The sequence below is a fragment of the Pseudophryne corroboree genome, chromosome 6 (assembly GCF_028390025.1).
Source record: "Pseudophryne corroboree isolate aPseCor3 chromosome 6, aPseCor3.hap2, whole genome shotgun sequence".
Classification (NCBI taxonomy): Eukaryota; Metazoa; Chordata; class Amphibia; order Anura; family Myobatrachidae; genus Pseudophryne; species Pseudophryne corroboree.
This window is the reverse complement of record NC_086449.1, coordinates 301,325,122-301,343,604: the sequence shown is the minus strand read 5'-3', so window position 1 is coordinate 301,343,604 and position 18,483 is coordinate 301,325,122. Positions and strand designations below refer to the sequence as shown.

At 44.6% G+C, this 18,483-nt stretch overlaps 1 protein-coding gene across 5 annotated transcripts in view; it reads right to left on the bottom strand.

The window, feature by feature from the left end:
- RNF111 (ring finger protein 111) overlaps positions 1-18,483 on the bottom strand; it is a 186,248-nt gene that overhangs the window by 56,630 nt on the left and 111,135 nt on the right. For all 5 annotated transcript variants that reach the window (XM_063926182.1, XM_063926180.1, XM_063926183.1 and 2 more), the window contains exons 2-3: positions 6,443-7,308; positions 1,941-2,070 (exon numbers count right to left, since the gene is read on the bottom strand). In XM_063926182.1, the coding sequence (XP_063782252.1) occupies positions 1,941-2,070; positions 6,443-7,259 (947 nt within the window). In that variant the 5' untranslated portion in view covers positions 7,260-7,308. The remainder of the gene's footprint in view (positions 1-1,940; positions 2,071-6,442; positions 7,309-18,483) is intronic.

The window sequence follows — 18,483 nt, the reverse complement described above, 5'->3', positions numbered from 1 at the left end:
AATAGTGGCCCTCATTCAGAGCTGTTCGCTCGTTGCCTATTTTCGCTATGCTGCGATTTGCTGCTAAATGCGCATGGTACACAGCGTGCATGCGCTAAGTTATTTAATTAAAAACTTAGCAGTTATGCTGTGGATCCTGCGGCGCTTTTCAGTCGCACTGCTGATCGGTGAATGATTGACAGGAAAGGGGCGTTTCTGGGTGGTAACTGAGCGTTTTCCGGGAGTGTGCTAAAAAACGCAGGCGTGTCAGGGAAAAACGCGGGAGTGTCTGGAGGAACGGGGGAGTGGCTGGCTGAACGCAGGGCGTGTTTGTGCCGTCACACCAGGAACTGAAGGGACTGAGGTGATCGCAATCTGTGAGTAGGTCTGGAGCTACTCAGAAACTGCTAAGAATTATTTAGTATCAGTTCTGCTAATCTTTCGTTCGCACTTCTGCTAAGCTAAGATACACTCCCAGAGGGCGGCGGCCTAGCGTGTGCAATGCTGCTAAAAGCAGCTAGCGAGCGAACAATTCTGAATGAGGGCCAGTGTGCGGGCCAGCTTACAATGCTCTCTGTTTGGCCCAAACTTTGAATGACCAATCCTGTAACTGCTTTAGGCCAGACTGCACTTTGGGTGCTCAGCGACTGCGCAGAACAAACAGGTCCATGACTGCATCTACACATGGTCCATGCACTGGTTCTAGAGAAACCAAATAAATTCCAACATTTTCTACAAGGATTTTATATTAAGAAGAACAATAGATTTTGGCTTACATGCAAGAGTAACAACCATGAATTGCCATCCTAAAACTGGCATGATATGCTGTAATTCAAGTGTCCCAAGACGGGCATTACCATCCAATGAAAACGTATTATTGAAAATACAATCAGAAGATAACCGCTATCAGCTGAATACTGCCACGTCAGGCCTTGCAGCAACCAGAAGGTATATGGATGCTCATCCTCAGTGCTAAGCAGAAGGAACATTGCCAATCCGGGCATTTGTGAGTTGTAAAAGTGGGAGGAGGGTGTCACTATTTCTTTACGCTTGGGCAGAGGCATGTGCAGACTGTGCGGCTAACAAAGACACTGACGAATGTTGCAATCAAAGTCTCAAGAGGAGATGCACCAAACCTTCGAGAGAGATAAAGTGGAGAAGTTGCCCATAGCAACCAATCAGTTTATGCTAGCATTTATCCAGAACATAACAATTAAAAAATGATTGTTGCTACAAGCAATCTCTCGAAGGTTCGATACATCTACCCATCAGTGTGGAGTTGCTGAATACTGAATTGTTTGCAAACATGGAGTTTAAGTGACAAATCTTGTGAACAATACACATATACATTTAGAACTGTCCAAATGGGGGGGCGCAATTCAATTGAGCACAAATTTGTTTAGCACCGGGAAAGAGAGCCTGGAGCTATTCAATTTGTGTACTGTAAACAAGCAACTAGAGGATTTCTGCTCACCCCTTTCCGAGGTGCTAAAAGAGATCGGACTTAAATAGTGCCGCCATGCTAGTTGTGGGCTTACAGTGTTCTCCAATAGCACTGCACTCTGCACTTAAGCGAGAAGCTGCAGGTTACCGTGGCAATGCCCGTACATTAGCCGTGGTAAACTACCTGTACATCTGCCGACTTAAGTGCCGGGGCGCAATGTGGACAAATGCATATCCATGCCTGGGCACTCACCCCCAGAGCTTAACAAAATCGTTCCATTGTATTCCCCCAATATGCCTTCATATTGAACTTACTTGTATTTAAGGTTTAACAGTGCTTTAGCTACTTACATACATTTACTTATTTTGCCACACAGAAAGCTTTTACATCTGCCCATGAGATCCAGTTAAGCAATAGTAATTTATGTACAATGGATCTAGAGATTATATTACACGGTCACTAAACATTCCTCCTGATCAACCAGAAATTATTTGTATATAGAATTGAAAGCTCAAACCTGTATGTTTCTCCGACAGTCACTATTTCTACCTCACTGTCAGTAGAGGTAACGTTGATTTCTTCGTTGTTGGCTGGAACTTGCGGTGTGGATGATGCCTCAATAACAACAACATCCTCATCAATGCTACCTGCAAGGTAAAACCAATAAACTGACTAAATTATATTAAACTAGTGTGTTGGCAAAGGTCACATTTTAATTCTACCTTAAACAAGTTTTTTTCTACGTATTCAAAAACAAAACACTGCATGCAAATGATTGCTCTTAAAGGATCATATTTTCATATTGAAGGCAGATTATGTGACCTTGGCGGAAAGAATGGGCTCATCCAAGATGAGCTGCAATGACACAAAACTTATGTAGTCAATGTCTACAGTCCATGTTTTGGGTTAGGCTTGAAAAACTCTTAAACCCTAAGTCAACATTTCAACACATACTGTATGTTTCGGTCCTTTTACATAAAAATAAAAGAACAGTAAAATGGGTGGGAGGGACCAGATTTTAACGGCATTTTCTAGTGTTACTGTAAAATTAAGTATCTGGTTCATTGCAGTGAGCATCACAACCTTCTTCAAGGTCTAAAAAAAATAACTGCTCCACTGATACATAAAGCTTCTCAGTGCCACAGTAAAAAGGATACTGGATGCAGCAGTATGACTGTCCACAATAACAGCTGCGTCACAAATCCCTGCCGGTGCCGACACACCGCCGGAGCAGTCATCAATATACAGCCGGCTGAGGCCACAGCAGGAGCATTCACAGCAAGATTTCTTTTTCAAATTGTTGTAAAGGGTTTTATTAACTCAGTAAAGAAATATCTATTATTAGTATTTGCCTTCATGTAATTTTCTATAGAAGCTCAGTGTGACGATATCGATATTAATCATATAGATGCTGATTAGTGTCAAATTATCGTCCTTAGTAGCCAATCGGTGACTTACCTGCTCCTGTCGACTGCAGCGGCTCCAGTGTACCTTCCGGGGTCTAAGTGGTCACTTCCGGGTCAGACATCCAATTATTCAGCATTCCAGTAAGTATTATTCCCCTATTCCTAACCATCCCTGTAGTTCCTAACCTTAACCCTCCCGCACCCTAACCGTAATGTGAACATTCTGACAATGCAGACATAATAACTGTAGTCTTCATGCTAGGCCGTTTCAACGGGTGGCCACACCATGCCCAACAAAATACGCCCTGAATGATTTTAAAATGGACAAAATGTGCCCTGCCCTTAAGGCGACGCCCTACTGGAACAACCTGCCCTCTGCCATCCCCACCCGCAGGCTGCAGTGTCCCGTGGGTGGGAAAGATGTGGTTCGCTATCATTGCCGGTGAATATATGCAGTGCGAATGTGCATGGCATCTATTGACAGTGAGAGAAGAACTTAGGGGCAGCCCAGCATCTCAAAATGCTGGGCACACCCCTAAGAGTGATGAAGATGGGTAACGCCCCCTTTTCGGCTGTGAGCAGAAGTGTCCGATTTCCTGCACTGGGGCAATGCCTGCAGTTAACTCTAGAGTGAGCACCAATACCGTTGACCTGGTGACTACATCCTGCCCAGGAGCACACTAATCAGCTCCTGTCAGCAGGTACAATGTCACAACAACAATTAGAAGTGACCAGACTGTACCCAAAACGAAGAACTGAAAATAATTACATTTAGAAACCACACAGATGCAATACACCATAAACGTAAAACTCCATTAACCATATTACATGCATTTGTATGCAGGAGACCACTATACTATAATAAATGCAAATTATGCACATAATGTGCACTCTGTGAAGAATGGCCTATATACCAGTATATTCCCCTGAATAAACAAATGAAAAAGAAATCCTAATTATGATCAGGGATGTGACTTAAAAAGAGACACCAATTAGAAAGCTCTATTCCCACCAGGGTGTTATCATCTATGTGGAATTAGTATCCTCTCTCATGGGCATCTTTCCACAGTCCAAAAACATTGATGGGTTAAATGGCTGCCGACAAAAATGGACCCCGATATGTATGTTAGGGAATTTAGACTATCCAAGCTCCAAGGGACACGGATACTCGAATAGTAAGGATTAAATATTCTCTGTAGAGTGTTGCAACATATGATTGTATTACATTATCAAACAATAATAAAAATGCACAAAATATTTTGCCTGATGCCATGGTGCCAAAGCAAATGTAGCCCGGTGCCCAAAACCCCAATCCTGATACCGCTACCCACAGTTAACCACTGCTGGCTCTTAAGGAAACTTAGAAGGCACAACAGGTCACAAGGGCTGACAATGGAAGTTACATGTATTGAATTCATAATTGTGGTCAAAAGAAGCACCTGAAAAGAATGAGGGGTATAATTGCTGTACTGGCTCACACCACACAGGTCTAGGCTAAGCACACACTAGTACGATGTGCGCCCCATGCAATATTGTATACAATTTCCTGACATACGATATCGGGCATACACACTATACATTGAAACAATAAGATGAAATTATATCTTATGGGGCTGGGGTTGTTTTTAAGGGAGCACAAGCAAAAGGAGGAGGAGGAAGAGGGTCCAGGCTGACGTTAACACCCTAAAATTGTATGGTTGTATGTACACACTACAAAAAAGCTCACAATATTGCACCATCAAGACTGCATGCAGGTCAGATGTCAAATGCGAGCAGCAGGGCCGCACATCATATGATAAATCGTGTGTACACACTATGCGATATTGTATGCAATCATACAATATCAGCAATATTGTATGCAGCCTATATACACTCATTCAAACTTGCCACGTATGGTATGGCATATACATGTTTATTTGTAATAAAGTGTGCAACCGGACTGCAGTGCAAGATGTAAGAAGTTGCAACATTTGTATACCCTAATTATTACCACCACACTGCAAGCCCTTATGCATAGGGACCTCTCATCCAGTTACATTTGTAGACCAGTATTTTACAGTGTCAAACACGGCCTCTCTCATGCATTCCTCTGTGCTATACAAACAGCAGTACTAGATAGGAGATTACCAGAGGCTGCTGTTTTCTGCTGATTGAGAGTCATTTTCTATCACTGTACTCAAACCATCTGCTGTATCTACTGCCACCCATGGCAACAAACTACTTATTGTCAGGCAGGGGGATTTATTTAAAGCCAGCACCAGCTGTACCCACATACACTGCCAACCGCCTTCTGGTAATAGGGCTCAATGATCAAGTCTCTGAAACTGAAGAAAGAAAAAAAAAATAGCAAATTCCTTCACTTTTGCAATACACAATCATTCTATCTGAATTCTGCATAGTAACTGAATGGGTCACACAAATGATGGATTACAACTGCAGACTGAACTATACTACTGGTTAGAGAATACATCGTATGGCAAGACAAGCATTTACTTTTATTTTTCAACTACTTTCCATTTAATATCAAACTGTGCAGATTTCAGCCTAGCATTTCCCACATTTAAAGTTGAAGACTTGTGTAAAGGACCATGGCCAGGTACACCATCAAGGCAAAGTGTTCCCGACCGATCCGACATCGGACAGGACTCTGCATTGTGCCATGCATACTTACTGGCACGATGTAGGGGACAACAGTGCAATGTACGATGCTATGCTGCCAAATATCTTCTCTTTGGCCGTGCTGCAAGATTATCACATGCAACTTGCGGGAGCGCGCAATTGGGCATACACACTGGCATGTAGGTCGTTCCGATTTGGCCTGAAATTACATATCGTGCAATATCGGCTTTGTGTTTACCAGGCCTTAATCATTCACTAAAGAACCCCTTTAAAAATAAAAAATAAAAAAAAGAAGAAGAATAGGAACTGGGAATCCATACTTTGTACATTCAACTCTCAACCCAACAGGCAGCATTTCTCCTGTATGACTGGGGGATTCTAATTGGGCTTGTCTACGAAAAGAAGATTGAACAATCCTTAGCTCTGCCCAGTTATCATCTGTCCACCCCATAAGCAACGGCCAATACCAAAAGGTATCAGGCTGTTATGATTTGAGAGCTCACTTTGTAGGATCCAACAGCAATTAGTAACTTGAGGGTTTCACACCGTTCTACGGATTAGGTTTAAAAGCAGGCTTAGCCCTCAGCTTCCTATTAGGGCAGTATGGATGGTGTAATGGTTAGCATTACTGCCTCACAGCACTGAGGTCATGGGTTCAATTCCCACCATAGCCTTAACTGTGCGGAGTTAGTATATTCTCCCTGTACTTGTCTGAGTTTCCTCTGGGTACTCCAGTTTCCGCCCACAATCCAGAAATATACTGGTAGGTTAATTGGCTCGCAACAAAATTAACCATAGCGTAATTGTGTGTGCCTGGTAGGGAACATAGAGAGTGTAAGATCCACTGGGACAGGGACTGATGTGAATGGCCAAATATTGTCTGTAAAGCTCTGCGGAATATGTGTGCGCTATATAAATAACTGGTAATAAATAAATTATACAATGATTAAAAAAAACAAAAAAACAAAAAACACACAATTGTCTGCTGCTTTACCTGAGGGAAGAGATGTACCATTTTGGTGGTTTTCCCCAGGAGACACAAATATGTCCTCTTCTCCTTCAGTGGAAGAACTGGAGGCCGACTCACTGCTGAGGTCGTTCTCACTAGAACTGCTGGAGCTAGGAAGCAAAGCATATTTCTGCCTTGCCAGCACTTCTCTCTTCTTCCTCTGCATTAATATCCGATCTTTTTGCTTCTGTGTCCTTTGAGTTGAACCCTTTTTCACAAAAGTCTTCCGATGCACAGGCCTCCGTAAGGAGCTCACCTGATAGCAAGGCCGCTTCATTAACATACTAGACACAGGCTCTGGCTGCGCACGGGGCCATTTGTGAGCCCTCGAACTAGGAGTTCTGTCTGTATTATTTACACCTGTAGGTGAGAAGTGTCTAGGGCTGTCCTTGTCCTCATCGGACGTCATAGTATCAGAGTCACCAAAATGGGAGCTAGATGAAGGCGAAGACAAGCAGTCACTGAAAGAGGAATCATTGTCCTCATCACTCTGAGGCTCGAGTTTTAGTTCTAAAAGTCTCTGATTTTCCTTAACATCACAGCTCTGTGAATAGGAAGGACCAGCCTGCTGGCTTTTCCTCTTTTTTCGTACAACCAAGCCCTTCTCCTGATCTGTGTCACTGGTGTTTAAGTTCCTCTGCTGTTTACTCGAGGCACTGCACAAGTGAGAGAACTCGTTGCCGACCTTACTGGCAATCATGTCCACATCTGCTGGGAAGGTTTTCACAGTCCCAATAGGCTCAGGGTTCAGAAGTACCCCTTTCTGTCTCTTTGGTGCATCTGAGGGAACCTTACTCTTCATATCCGCATAGAAAAAATAATCGAGTCTCACACACAGACCATGGACATTACTAAAAAAGAAATGAAGAGAGTATTAATACAAGCTTTGAGAAATGACTAACCAGAATAATGTGGGTTAATTAGTATATCAAGAAAAAATAATAGTCAGCCAGAAAACATTTTCATAACTTTAGATACAATCATGCCTCCAAAACTGGACAGATGGAAATAAATGCAAGGTCATACTTCAGACAATGGGCCTGATTCATGTTTTTAAGTAAAGCAAAACAGCAAGCACCTGAGCAAAACCATGTTGTCACTGCATGTGGGGCAGATGTAACATGTGCAGAGAGATTTAGTTTTGGGTGAGGGGTGTTCAACCTGAAATGTAAATTGCACTGTAAAAATTACTGCTGGAAAAATATGTCTGTCGGTCATGCCACCTTGTGTGTACCCAGCTTAGTGTGTACCATCACCTAGTCTGTACCCAGCTTAAAGCTGGGCACATGCTGAACAATGTGTGTACCAAGCTGACAGCGCGCCCAATAGAACGATATATTAGCCGTGCTGTACACACTGAATGATATAGTGAGCAATGTATCATTCATGGCTGTATTCACTTGTAGCCCATTGTTTACGGGGTCGTCCCATTGGGTGTACTGCAACCTGGCAGGAGCGCAGAGTAGTGTGTACACACTAGACAATGTGCCCAATATGTCGGTCCAATCTGCTGGCGCCTAGTCAGTACCCAGCTGATCATTTGTGTGCTACATGCAAAAGCAGCCAGTATTTACCCTGCAAAGAAAAAATATATTTGCTTCCAGACACAAAGTTCTTGCTTTAACATTTGTGTCTGGAACAAACATGATTTGTTCCAGACACAAAGTTCTTGCTTTATTTGCTTTCAGGAATCAGGCCCAATGTTCGGGTTCCAACATGTACTATAAGTTGTTTGCAGAACATTAAAAGCAGAAAAGCAAGACCAATTACCATACATAATCCTCCATAGTAGACTACATTATTTAACCTAGAGAATATAATATGTAGTAAACTCGTTTCATCCTGTCAAGTCATTTTAGAATTTTAAGTCATAGGAAAAAAGTTATGCAGCACGGTAGTGTAAATAAATGTTCATGATGAATATTAGAAACCAGCTATCCCCATCTGCAGGCCCTATTTACAGACCATTTTTACTAAAATCTCTCCCTCTACCAACTAGTGATACTGAATAATGCAGGGTTCCCAAAGGTTACAGCACTGTCACTCTTAAGGCAGGACAGTCTCTTCCGTACCTACAGAAGTCGGAAAAGGACTTCTGCTAATGCTGGGCATACAAGCTAGAATTTTTTGGCCGATCTGCCAGATATCAGCAGGTCATGTATGTGGCCGACCAATCTGAAAATATCGGTCAGGCATGCTGAATCTTCCAGCATGTCCATCGAATGCAACATTTTCCTAGTGTCCGGTCAGGCAGCATTGGGCAGTATATGCCCCACTGCGTCCGACCGATGGACATTTTTCCTGTTCCTTCATATGGGAAGCGTCTCCTCGGCGGAAGTGCCTTCTTCCAGGGGACATACACTGTGAGAGATTTCACAGTGTATGCTACCGATATAGTCAGTGGCAGATAAAATGACTGTCGGTCTGCCGACTGGATCTGAAGGTTTTACTTCTATTTGGGTGGACTAGATTTTGTTTAATACTTGTATTTTCAATTTAGTTATTCTGGTTGCCCCTTAAAATGTGAAAACTCCATCCTTATATTGCCAACCTATTATCTCACTATTTGAGGTGAAATTTATAACAAAGTTTGGAAGTTTGAAAGTACCAACAAATCAGCTCCTAACATTTTTCAAACACAGACTGAAATGACAGGAGCTGATTGGTTAGTACTTTATATCTCTCCTCTCCAAGCTTTGATAAATCTCCCCCTTTGAGAGAAACTTACTAGGCAGCGGGATTGCAAAACCTTCGGACTTCTGGATTTTCCTAACGGTTTAGTACTTGTTAGGTCTCTCGCCTTCACAATTTAAACCCCACAGAACCCTAGGTTGGTATTGGAAAAAATCATGGTAACAATAGCATGGGGACCTCCCCAAAATGCCATCACCAGCCAAGACTGGCGCATCTACAGCAGTGGACACACAGTATAGGGTCCCTTCCCCCCACAGTGCTAACCACTAGGCCATTCAACACAAGGCTTTATTCCCTAAGGTTATATATCTATGTTACAGAGAATCGAGCCATGAGCACTACATCCTCCTGTTTGTAGAGACTGTTATATCGCTGAAGTGCTTCTTAATGAGAAGTGCAAAACTAATACACACTAGACAAGAAAAGTCCATTATATTTAGCACAGTGAAACACAGGCTTTGATACTGCTGTTCCACTAGGAGTTTACTTTTATAGTACCAATAATTAGCTATAAAAGAAAGAAATAGTTATTTTAAAAATCAAAACATCTCTTTACAGATCTGTACTATTTCAAAACGGTGTATAAAATCAAGTTACCATAATATACTCACTTACACAAAATACTCAATTTAAACTGAATTGTCATTATCCCTTAATGGAGAGCTACACATAACCATTCTTTGTTGGGCAATTCAATTATTTGTGAGAGTTAAGGCAAAATAGGGCTTTGGGGATGGCCGCGAGAGATGGATGCTCTGTAACTGCAGCACCTCCGGCACTTAGCATGGGAGAAGCTGCTTAATATGGCTAATCCTGTGCATTGCTGCTTCAGAGTGGGGCTGGACACGCAAACAAATGAATAGCTTCTTTGCAGTATAGGCGGGAGCTGTAAATAATTGAATTGTCCTCTTTATATCATTTACATGACGTATTTAAGAGAAACTGGCCATTGTGTAGGGACTGTTGAAGATAATCCCCTTCTGAAAGCAGTCATAAAATCTAAAGTTGTCATCTGTCTTCAGTAAACAGTACTGCTGCCTAAACTAAGTAGTTATGGGCATTTATAGAAAATTAACATAAAAGGAAAAATAAACAAAAAAACAGCACCGCATTTATGTATGCATTCATTGTAGTATTTTATTTTTAAATTAAGCTTATACCCAAGACAAAGAGTAAGTAATTTAGTTTAAGTCAAATTCATATGTAAATGACTCTTATGCGTACATGCATTCCAGATGCACCAAAATGGAAACAGTTTTCAGAAAAATGAAAGCACTGCATCACAAAGCAAGTTAAACACACATATGTATATGTGCTGTTTATGTATATGGTTCATTTTTCCCCTGTATCAATTTACATGTGCTCTTGCAGTATAAATGCAGAATTTTAACGCCAGTGTGTACGTAAGAAAAGGATAGTATATGAATTGGTGCTGGAAACCCAAAATATGTTATAGAATAACCTTATGTATCCAGAAAAGTCAGCTTTGTGAGAATGTTATCCATTCCGGAGAAAGGAGTAATTCCGAAACGTGTTGTTTGGACAGCATGTTACAGCCTTGAATGATACCAGCACTTTGAGCACGGATTCATCTCTAAAAATCGACTGCGGTGGTGCTGAGCTGCTCAGCCTGGGACCCCTTCTGCTTAGCTAAGCATTAGCCCACCGCAGCACCATAAGAGGGTGAGAATTCTAAAGAATTCTGGGGACAGTGCTATATTTTTTCCTATTGATCTGTCATTGGAAGTAAACTATATGTTCAGTATGTTTGTATTGTGTGGAATAAATTATTTTTAATGCTACTTGTTTCCAATGTGTGTATAATACCCTGCTCATTTAAGTATTGAAGGTGGAACAAGATTAATGTGTGTATTTGAATATACGTACCATTTAACATTTATTTGCACATTTTATGGATACATAAGATTATTCTATAACATCTTTTTGGTTTCCAGCGCCAATCCCACATACTATCCTTTTCTTACATTTGAGCCTGGGAGAGTGGGTGTTTCTCTCCATTGGGAGGCTGCTTTTCTACAGATTTATTGCGCATTCCATATTACCACTCACCTTTTTTATTTAGCAAGTGTGTCTGGCTGTCCCTGGGAAATGCAACTCCCAAGTTTATTCTGCAGGCCTTACAACCATAAGAATTGAGTAATTTTTATGATCCCAAGTTCAAATACAGACAAGTAAATGACAGGTACATGTGTATAAGACACCGTAAATACAAAATATCCTTAACAGAAAAATACACAATCTATGTTGTGAACAAAAATACGTTTTTAATGCAAAAATAAGATTTTAAACTTACCGGTAAATCTTTTTCTCCTAGTCCGTAGAGGATGCTGGCGACTCCGTAAGGACCATGGGGAATAGACGGGCTCCGCAGGAGACATGGGCACTATAAAGAAACTTTAGAATGGGTGTGCACTGGCTCCTCCCTCTATTTCCCTCCTCCAGACCTCAGTTAGAGAAACTGTGCCCAGAGGAGACGGACAGTACAAGGAAAGATTTTGTTAATCCAAGGGCAAGATTCACCCCAGCCCACACCATCCACACCGTATAACCTGGAATATACGAACCAGTCAACAGTATGAAACAGAACAGAATCAGTCAAAGACTGAACAAACCTGTAACATAACCCTTATGCAAGCAATAACTATATACAAGTCTTGCAGAATGTTGTCCGCACTGGGACGAGCGCCCAGCATCCTCTACGGACTAGGAGAAAATAAGATTTTACTCACCGGTAAATCTATTTCTCGTAGTCCGTAGTGGATGCTGGGACTCCGTAAGGACCATGGGGATTAGCGGATCCGCAGGAGACTGGGCACAACTAAAGAAAGCTTTAGTACTACCTGGTGTGCACTGGCTCCTCCCACTAAGACCCTCCTCCAGACCTCAGTTAGGATACTGTGCCCGGAAGAGCTGACACAATAAGGAAGGATTTTTGAATCCTGGGTAAGACTCATACCAGCCACACCAATCACACCGTATAACTCGTGATACTATACCCAGTTAACAGTATGAAATATAACTGAGCCTCTCAACAGATGGCTCAACAATAACCCTTTAGTTAAGCAATAACTATAAACAAGTATTGCAGACAATCCGCACTTGGGGTGGGCGCCCAGCATCCACTACGGACTACGAGAAATAGATTTACCGGTGAGTAAAATCTTATTTTCTCTGACGTCCTAAGTGGATGCTGGGACTCCGTAAAGACCATGGGGATTATACCAAAGCTCCCAAACGGGCGGGAGAGTGCGGATGACTCTGCAGCACCGAATGAGCAACCTCTAGGTCCTCCTCAGCCAGGGTATCAAACTCGTAGACTCTTGCAAAAGTGTTTGAACCCGACCAAGTAACAGCTCGGCAAAAGTTGTAAAGCCAAGACCCCTCGGGCAGCCGCCCAAGAAGAGCCCCTTTCCTCGTGGAATGGGCTTTTACAGATTTAGGGTGCGGCAGTCCAGCCGCAGCATGTGCAAGTTGAATCGTGCTACAGATCCAGCGAGCAATAGTCTGCTTTGAAGCAGGAGCACCCAGCTTGTTGGGTGCATACAGGATAAATAGCGAGTCAGTTTTCCTGACTCCAGCCGTCCTGGAAACATATACTTTCCAGGGCCCTGACTACGTCCAGTAACTTAGAATCCTCCAAGTCCCAAGTAGCCACAGGCACCACAACAGGTTGGTTCACATGAAAAACTGATACCACCTTAGGAAGGAATTGGGAACGAGTCCTCAATTCTCCGCCTTAGCCATATAAAATACAGATAAGGGCTTTTGTATGACAAAGCCGCCAATTCTGATACACGCAAGACGTGAGGTATTGTAGCTCCACGGATTTAAGTGGCTCAACCCAATGCGACTTCAGGAAATCAAACACCACGTTGAGATCCTACGGTGCCACTTGAGGCACAAACGGGGCAGACTATGCAGCACTCCCTTAACAAAAGTCTGAACTTCAGGCAGTGAAGCCAGTTCTATTTTGGAAGAAAATCGATAGAGCCGAAATCTGGACCTTAATGGAACCCAATTTTAGGCCCATAGTCACCTCTGACTGTAGGAAGTGCAGAAATCGACCTAGCTGAAATTTCTCCTTTAGGGCCTTCCTGGCCTCACAGCACGCAACATATTTCCGCCATATGCGGTGAAAATGGTTTGCGTTCACTTCTGTCCTAGCTTTAAATAGCGTAGGGATAACTTCCTCCGGAATGCCCTTTTTCCTTCAGGATCCGGCGTTCAACCGCCAAACCGTCAAACGCAGCCGAGGTACGTCTTGGAACAGACAGGCCCCCTGCTGCAGCAGGTCCTGTCTGAGCGGCAGAGGCCATGGGTCCTCTGAGATCATTTCTTGGAGTTCTGGGTACCAAGCTCTTTTTGGCCAACCCGGAACAATGAGTATAGTTCTTACTCCTCTCTTTCTTATTATTCTCATTACCCTGGGTAAGAGAGGCAGAGAAGGGAACACATACACCGACTGGTACACCCACGGTGTTACCAGAGCGTCCACAGCTATCGCCTGAGGGTCCCTTGACCTGGCGCAATATCTTTGTAGCCGTTTGTTGAGGCGGAACGCCATTATGTCCACCTGTGGCCTTTCCCAACGGTGTACAATCATTTGGAAGACTTCTGGATGAAGTCCCCACTCTCCCGGGTGGAGGTCGTGTCTTCTGAGAAAGTCTGCTTCTCAGTAGTCCACTCCGGGAATGAACACTGCTGACAGTGCTAACACATGATTTTCCGCCCATCGGAGAATCCTTGTGGCTTCTGCCATCGCCATCCTGCTTCTTGTGCCGCCCTGTCGGTTTACATGAGCGACCGCCGTGATGTTGTCCGGACTGGATCAGCACCGGCCGGTGTTGAAGCAGGGGTCTAGCCTGACTTATCGGACTCTGCTCCGCCTCCACATAACCTTCCTCATCCAACATGTCGACACAGCCGTACCGACATACCGCACACACACAGGAAATGCTCTGACTGAGGACAGGACCCCACAAAGTCCTTTGGTGAGACAGAGAGAGAGTATGCCAGCACACACCAGAGCGCTATATAATGCAGGGATTAACACTATAACTGAGTGATTTTTCCCCCAATAGCTGCTTGTATACATATATTGCGCCTAAATTTAGTGCCCCCCCTCTCTTTTTAACCCTTTGAGCCTGAAAACTACAGGGGAGAGCCTGGGGAGCTTTCTTCCAGCTGCACTGTGAAGAGGAAATGGCGCCAGTGTGCTGAGGGAGATAGCTCCGCCCCTTTTTCGCTGACTTTTCTCTCGCTTTTTTATGGAATCTGGCAGGGGTATTTATCACATACATAGCCTCTGGGGCTATATATTGTGATATATTTGCCAGCCAAGGTGTTTTTACTGCTGCTCAGGGAGCCCCCCCCCCCCCAGCGCCCTGCACCCTCAGTGACCGGAGTGTGAAGTGTGTATGAGGAGCAATGGCGCACAGCTGCAGTGCTGTGCGCTACCTTGGTGAAGACTGATGTCTTCTGCCGCCGATTTTCCGGACTCTTCTTGCTTCTGGCTCTGTAAGGGGGCCGGCGGCGCGGCTCCGGGACCGAACATCAATGGCCGGTTCTATGCGGTCGATCCCTCTGGAGCTAATAGTGTCCAGTAGCCTAAGAAGCCCAAGCTACCACCAGTTAGGTAGGTCTTCTCCCCTTAGTCCCTCGTTGCAGTGAGTCTGTTGCCAGCAGATCTCACTGTAAAATAAAAAACCTAAATATACTTTCTTTCTAGGAGCTCAGGAGAGCCCCTAGTGTGCAACCAGCTCAGCCGGGCACAAGAATCTAACTGAGGTCTGGAGGAGGGTCTTAATGGGAGGAGCCAGTGCACACCAGGTAGTCCTAAAGCTTTCTTTAGTTGTGCCCAGTCTCCTGCGGAGCCGCTAATCCCCATGGTCCTTACGGAGTCCCAGCATCCACTTAGGACGTCAGAGAAACATATTTACCGGTAGGTTTAAAATCTTATTTTCTCTTAGGTCCTAGAGGATGCTGGGGACTCCGTAAGGACCATGGGGATTATACCAAAGCTCAAAAACGGGCGGGAGAGTGCGGATGACTCTGCAGCACCGATTGAGCAAACATGAGGTCCTCATCAGCCAGGGTATCAAACTTGTAGAATTTAGCAAAAAAGTGTTTGAACCCGACCAAGTCGCCGCTCGGCAAAGCTGTAATGCCGAGACGCCTCGGGCAGCCGCCCAAGAAGAGCCCACCTTCCTAGTGGAATGGGCCTTTACCGAATTAGGTAACGGCAATCCAGCCGTAGAATGAGCCTGCTGAATCGTGTTACAGATCCAGCGAGCAATAGTCTGCTTAGAACCTTGTTGGCTGCATACAGGACAAACAGAGCCTCTGTTTTCCTAACCCTAGCCATTCTGGCTACATAAATTTTCAAAGCCCTGACCACATCAAGGGACTCGGAATCCACCAGGTCCCTTGTAGCCACAGGCACCACAATAGGTTGGTTCATATGAAAAGAGGAAACCACCTTAGGCAAAAACTGAGGACTAGTCCGCAACTCAGCTCTATCCTCATGGAAAATCAGATAGGGGCTTTTGTGAGACAAAGCTGCCAACTCAGACACTCGCCTTGCAGATGCCAAGGTCAACAACATAACCACTTTCCAAGTGAGATACTTTAATTCCACGGTTTGAAGAGGCTCAAACCAGTGAGACTTAAGGAACTGTAACACCACGTTAAGGTCCCATGGTGCCACTGGGGACACAAAAGGAGGCTGGATATGCAGCACTCATTTCACAAAAGTCTGGACTTCTGGGAGAGAAGCCAATTCCATCTGAAAGAAAATGGACAGGGCCGAAATCTGTACCTTAATGGAGCCTAATTTTAGGCCCAAATTCACTCCAGTCTGTAGGAAGTGGAGAAAACGGGCCAGTTGGAATTCTTCCGGAGGAGCATTCTTGGTCTCACACCAAGACACATACTTCCTCCAGATACGGTGATAATGTTTCGCTGTCACCTCCTTCCTAGCCTTTATCAGAGTAGGAATGACCTCATCCAGAATGCCCTTTCCAGCTAGGATCCGGCGTTCAACCACCATGCCGTCAAACGCAGCCGCGGTAAGTCTTTGAACAGACAGGGCCCCTGTTGCAACAGGTCCTTTCTGAGAGGAAGAGGCCACGGATCTTCTGTGAGCATTTCCTGCAGATCCGGATACCAGGCCCTTCGAGGCCAATCTGGAACAATGAGAATTGTCTGTACTCCTTTTCGTCTGATGACCCTCAAAATTTTTGAGATGAGAGGAAGAGGAAGGAAAACATAGACCGACTGAAACACCCACGGTGTCACCAGGGCGTCCACAGCTACCGCCTGAGGGTCCCTTGACCTTGCACAATACCTCGGAAGCTTCTTGTTAAGGCGTGACGCCATCATGTCTATTTGAGGCAGTCCCCACTGACTTGCAATCTCTGTAAAGACTTCTTGATGAAGTCCCCACTCTCCTGGATGGAGATCGTGTCTGCTGAGGAAGTCTGCTTCCCAGTTGTCCACTCCCGGAATGAATGCTGTCAGAGCGCTTACATGATTTTCCGCCCAGCAAAGAATTCTGGAGGCTTCTGCCATTGCCACTCTGCTCTTTGTTCCGCCTTGGCGGTTTACGTGAGCCACTGCTGTGACGTTGTCTGACTGAATCAGAACCGGTAGGTCGCGAAGAAGATTCTCCGCTTGACGCAGGCCGTTGTATATGGCCCTTAATTCCAGTACGTTGATGTGTAGACAAGCCTCCTGGCTTGACCATAGTCCCTGGAAATTTCTTCCCTGTGTGACTGCTCCCCATCCTCGGAGGCTCGCGTCCGTGGTCACCAGAACCCAGTCTTGAATGCCGAACTTGCGACCCTCTAGAAGGTGAGCACTCTGCAGCCACCACAAGAGAGATGCCCTGGCCCTGGGGGACAGGCTGATCATCTGATGAATAATAAGATTTTACTTACCGGTAAATCTATTTCTCGTAGTCCGTAGTGGATGCTGGGGACTCCGTAAGGACCATGGGGAATAGACGGGCTCCGTAGGAGACAGGGCACTTTAAGAAAGAATTAGGATACTGGTGTGCACTGGCTCCTCCCTCTATTTCCCTCCTCCAGACCTCAGTTAAGGAAACTGTGCCCGGAAGAGCTGACAGTACAAGGAAAGGATTTTGGAATCCAGGGCAAGACTCATACCAGCCACACCAATCACACCGTATAACTCGTGATAAATTTACCCAGTTAACAGTATGAACAACAACAGAGCATCAGATAACCCTGATGCAACCATAACATAACCCTTATTTAAGCAATAACTATATACAAGTATTGCAGAAGAAGTCCGCACTTGGGACGGGCGTCCAGCATCCACTACGGACTACGAGAAATAGATATACCGGTAAGTAAAATCTTATTTTCTCTAACGTCCTAGTGGATGTTGGGGACTCCGTAAGGACCATGGGGATTATACAAAAGCTCCCAAACGGGCGGGAGAGTGCGGATGACTCTGCAGCACCGAATGAGCAAACACAAGGTCCTCCTCAGCCAGGGTATCAAACTTGTAGAATTTTGCAAATGTGTTTGAACCCGACCAAGTAGCAGCTCGGCAAAGCTGTAAAGCCGAGACCCCTTGGGCAGCCGCCCAAGAAGAGCCCACCTTCCTCGTGGAATGGGCTTTTACGGATTTAGGATGCGGCAGTCCAGCCGCAGAATGTGCCAGCTGAATCGTGCAACAGATCCAGCGAGCAATAGTCTGCTTTGAAGCGGGAGCGCCAACCTTGTTGGCTGCATACAGGACAAACAGTGCTTCTGTCTTCCTGACTCTAGCCGTTCTGGCCACGTACATTTTCAAAGCCATGACCACATCAAGGGACTTGGAATCCTCCAAGTCACGCGTAGCCACAGGCACGACAATAGGTTGGTTCATATGAAAAGAAGAGACCACTTTAGGTAGGAATTGAGGACGGGTCCGCAATTCCGCCCTATCCATATGGAAAATCAGATAGGGGCTTTTATGTGATAAAGCCGCTAATTCCGAAACTCGCCTAGCCGAAGCCAAGGCTAACAACATGACCACCTTCCAAGTGAGATATTTCAACTCCACCGTTTTAAGTGGTTCAAACCAATGTGACTTAAGGAAACTTAACACCACGTTAAGGTCCCAAGGCGCCACCGGAGGTACAAAAGGAGGCTGAATATGCAGTACTCCCTTCACAAACGTCTGTACTTCTGGGAGAGAGGCCAATTCCTTTTGAAAGAAAATGGATAAGGCCGAAATCTGAACCTTAATAGATCCTAATTTTAGGCCCAAATTCACTCCAGTTTGTAGGAAGTGAAGAAAAC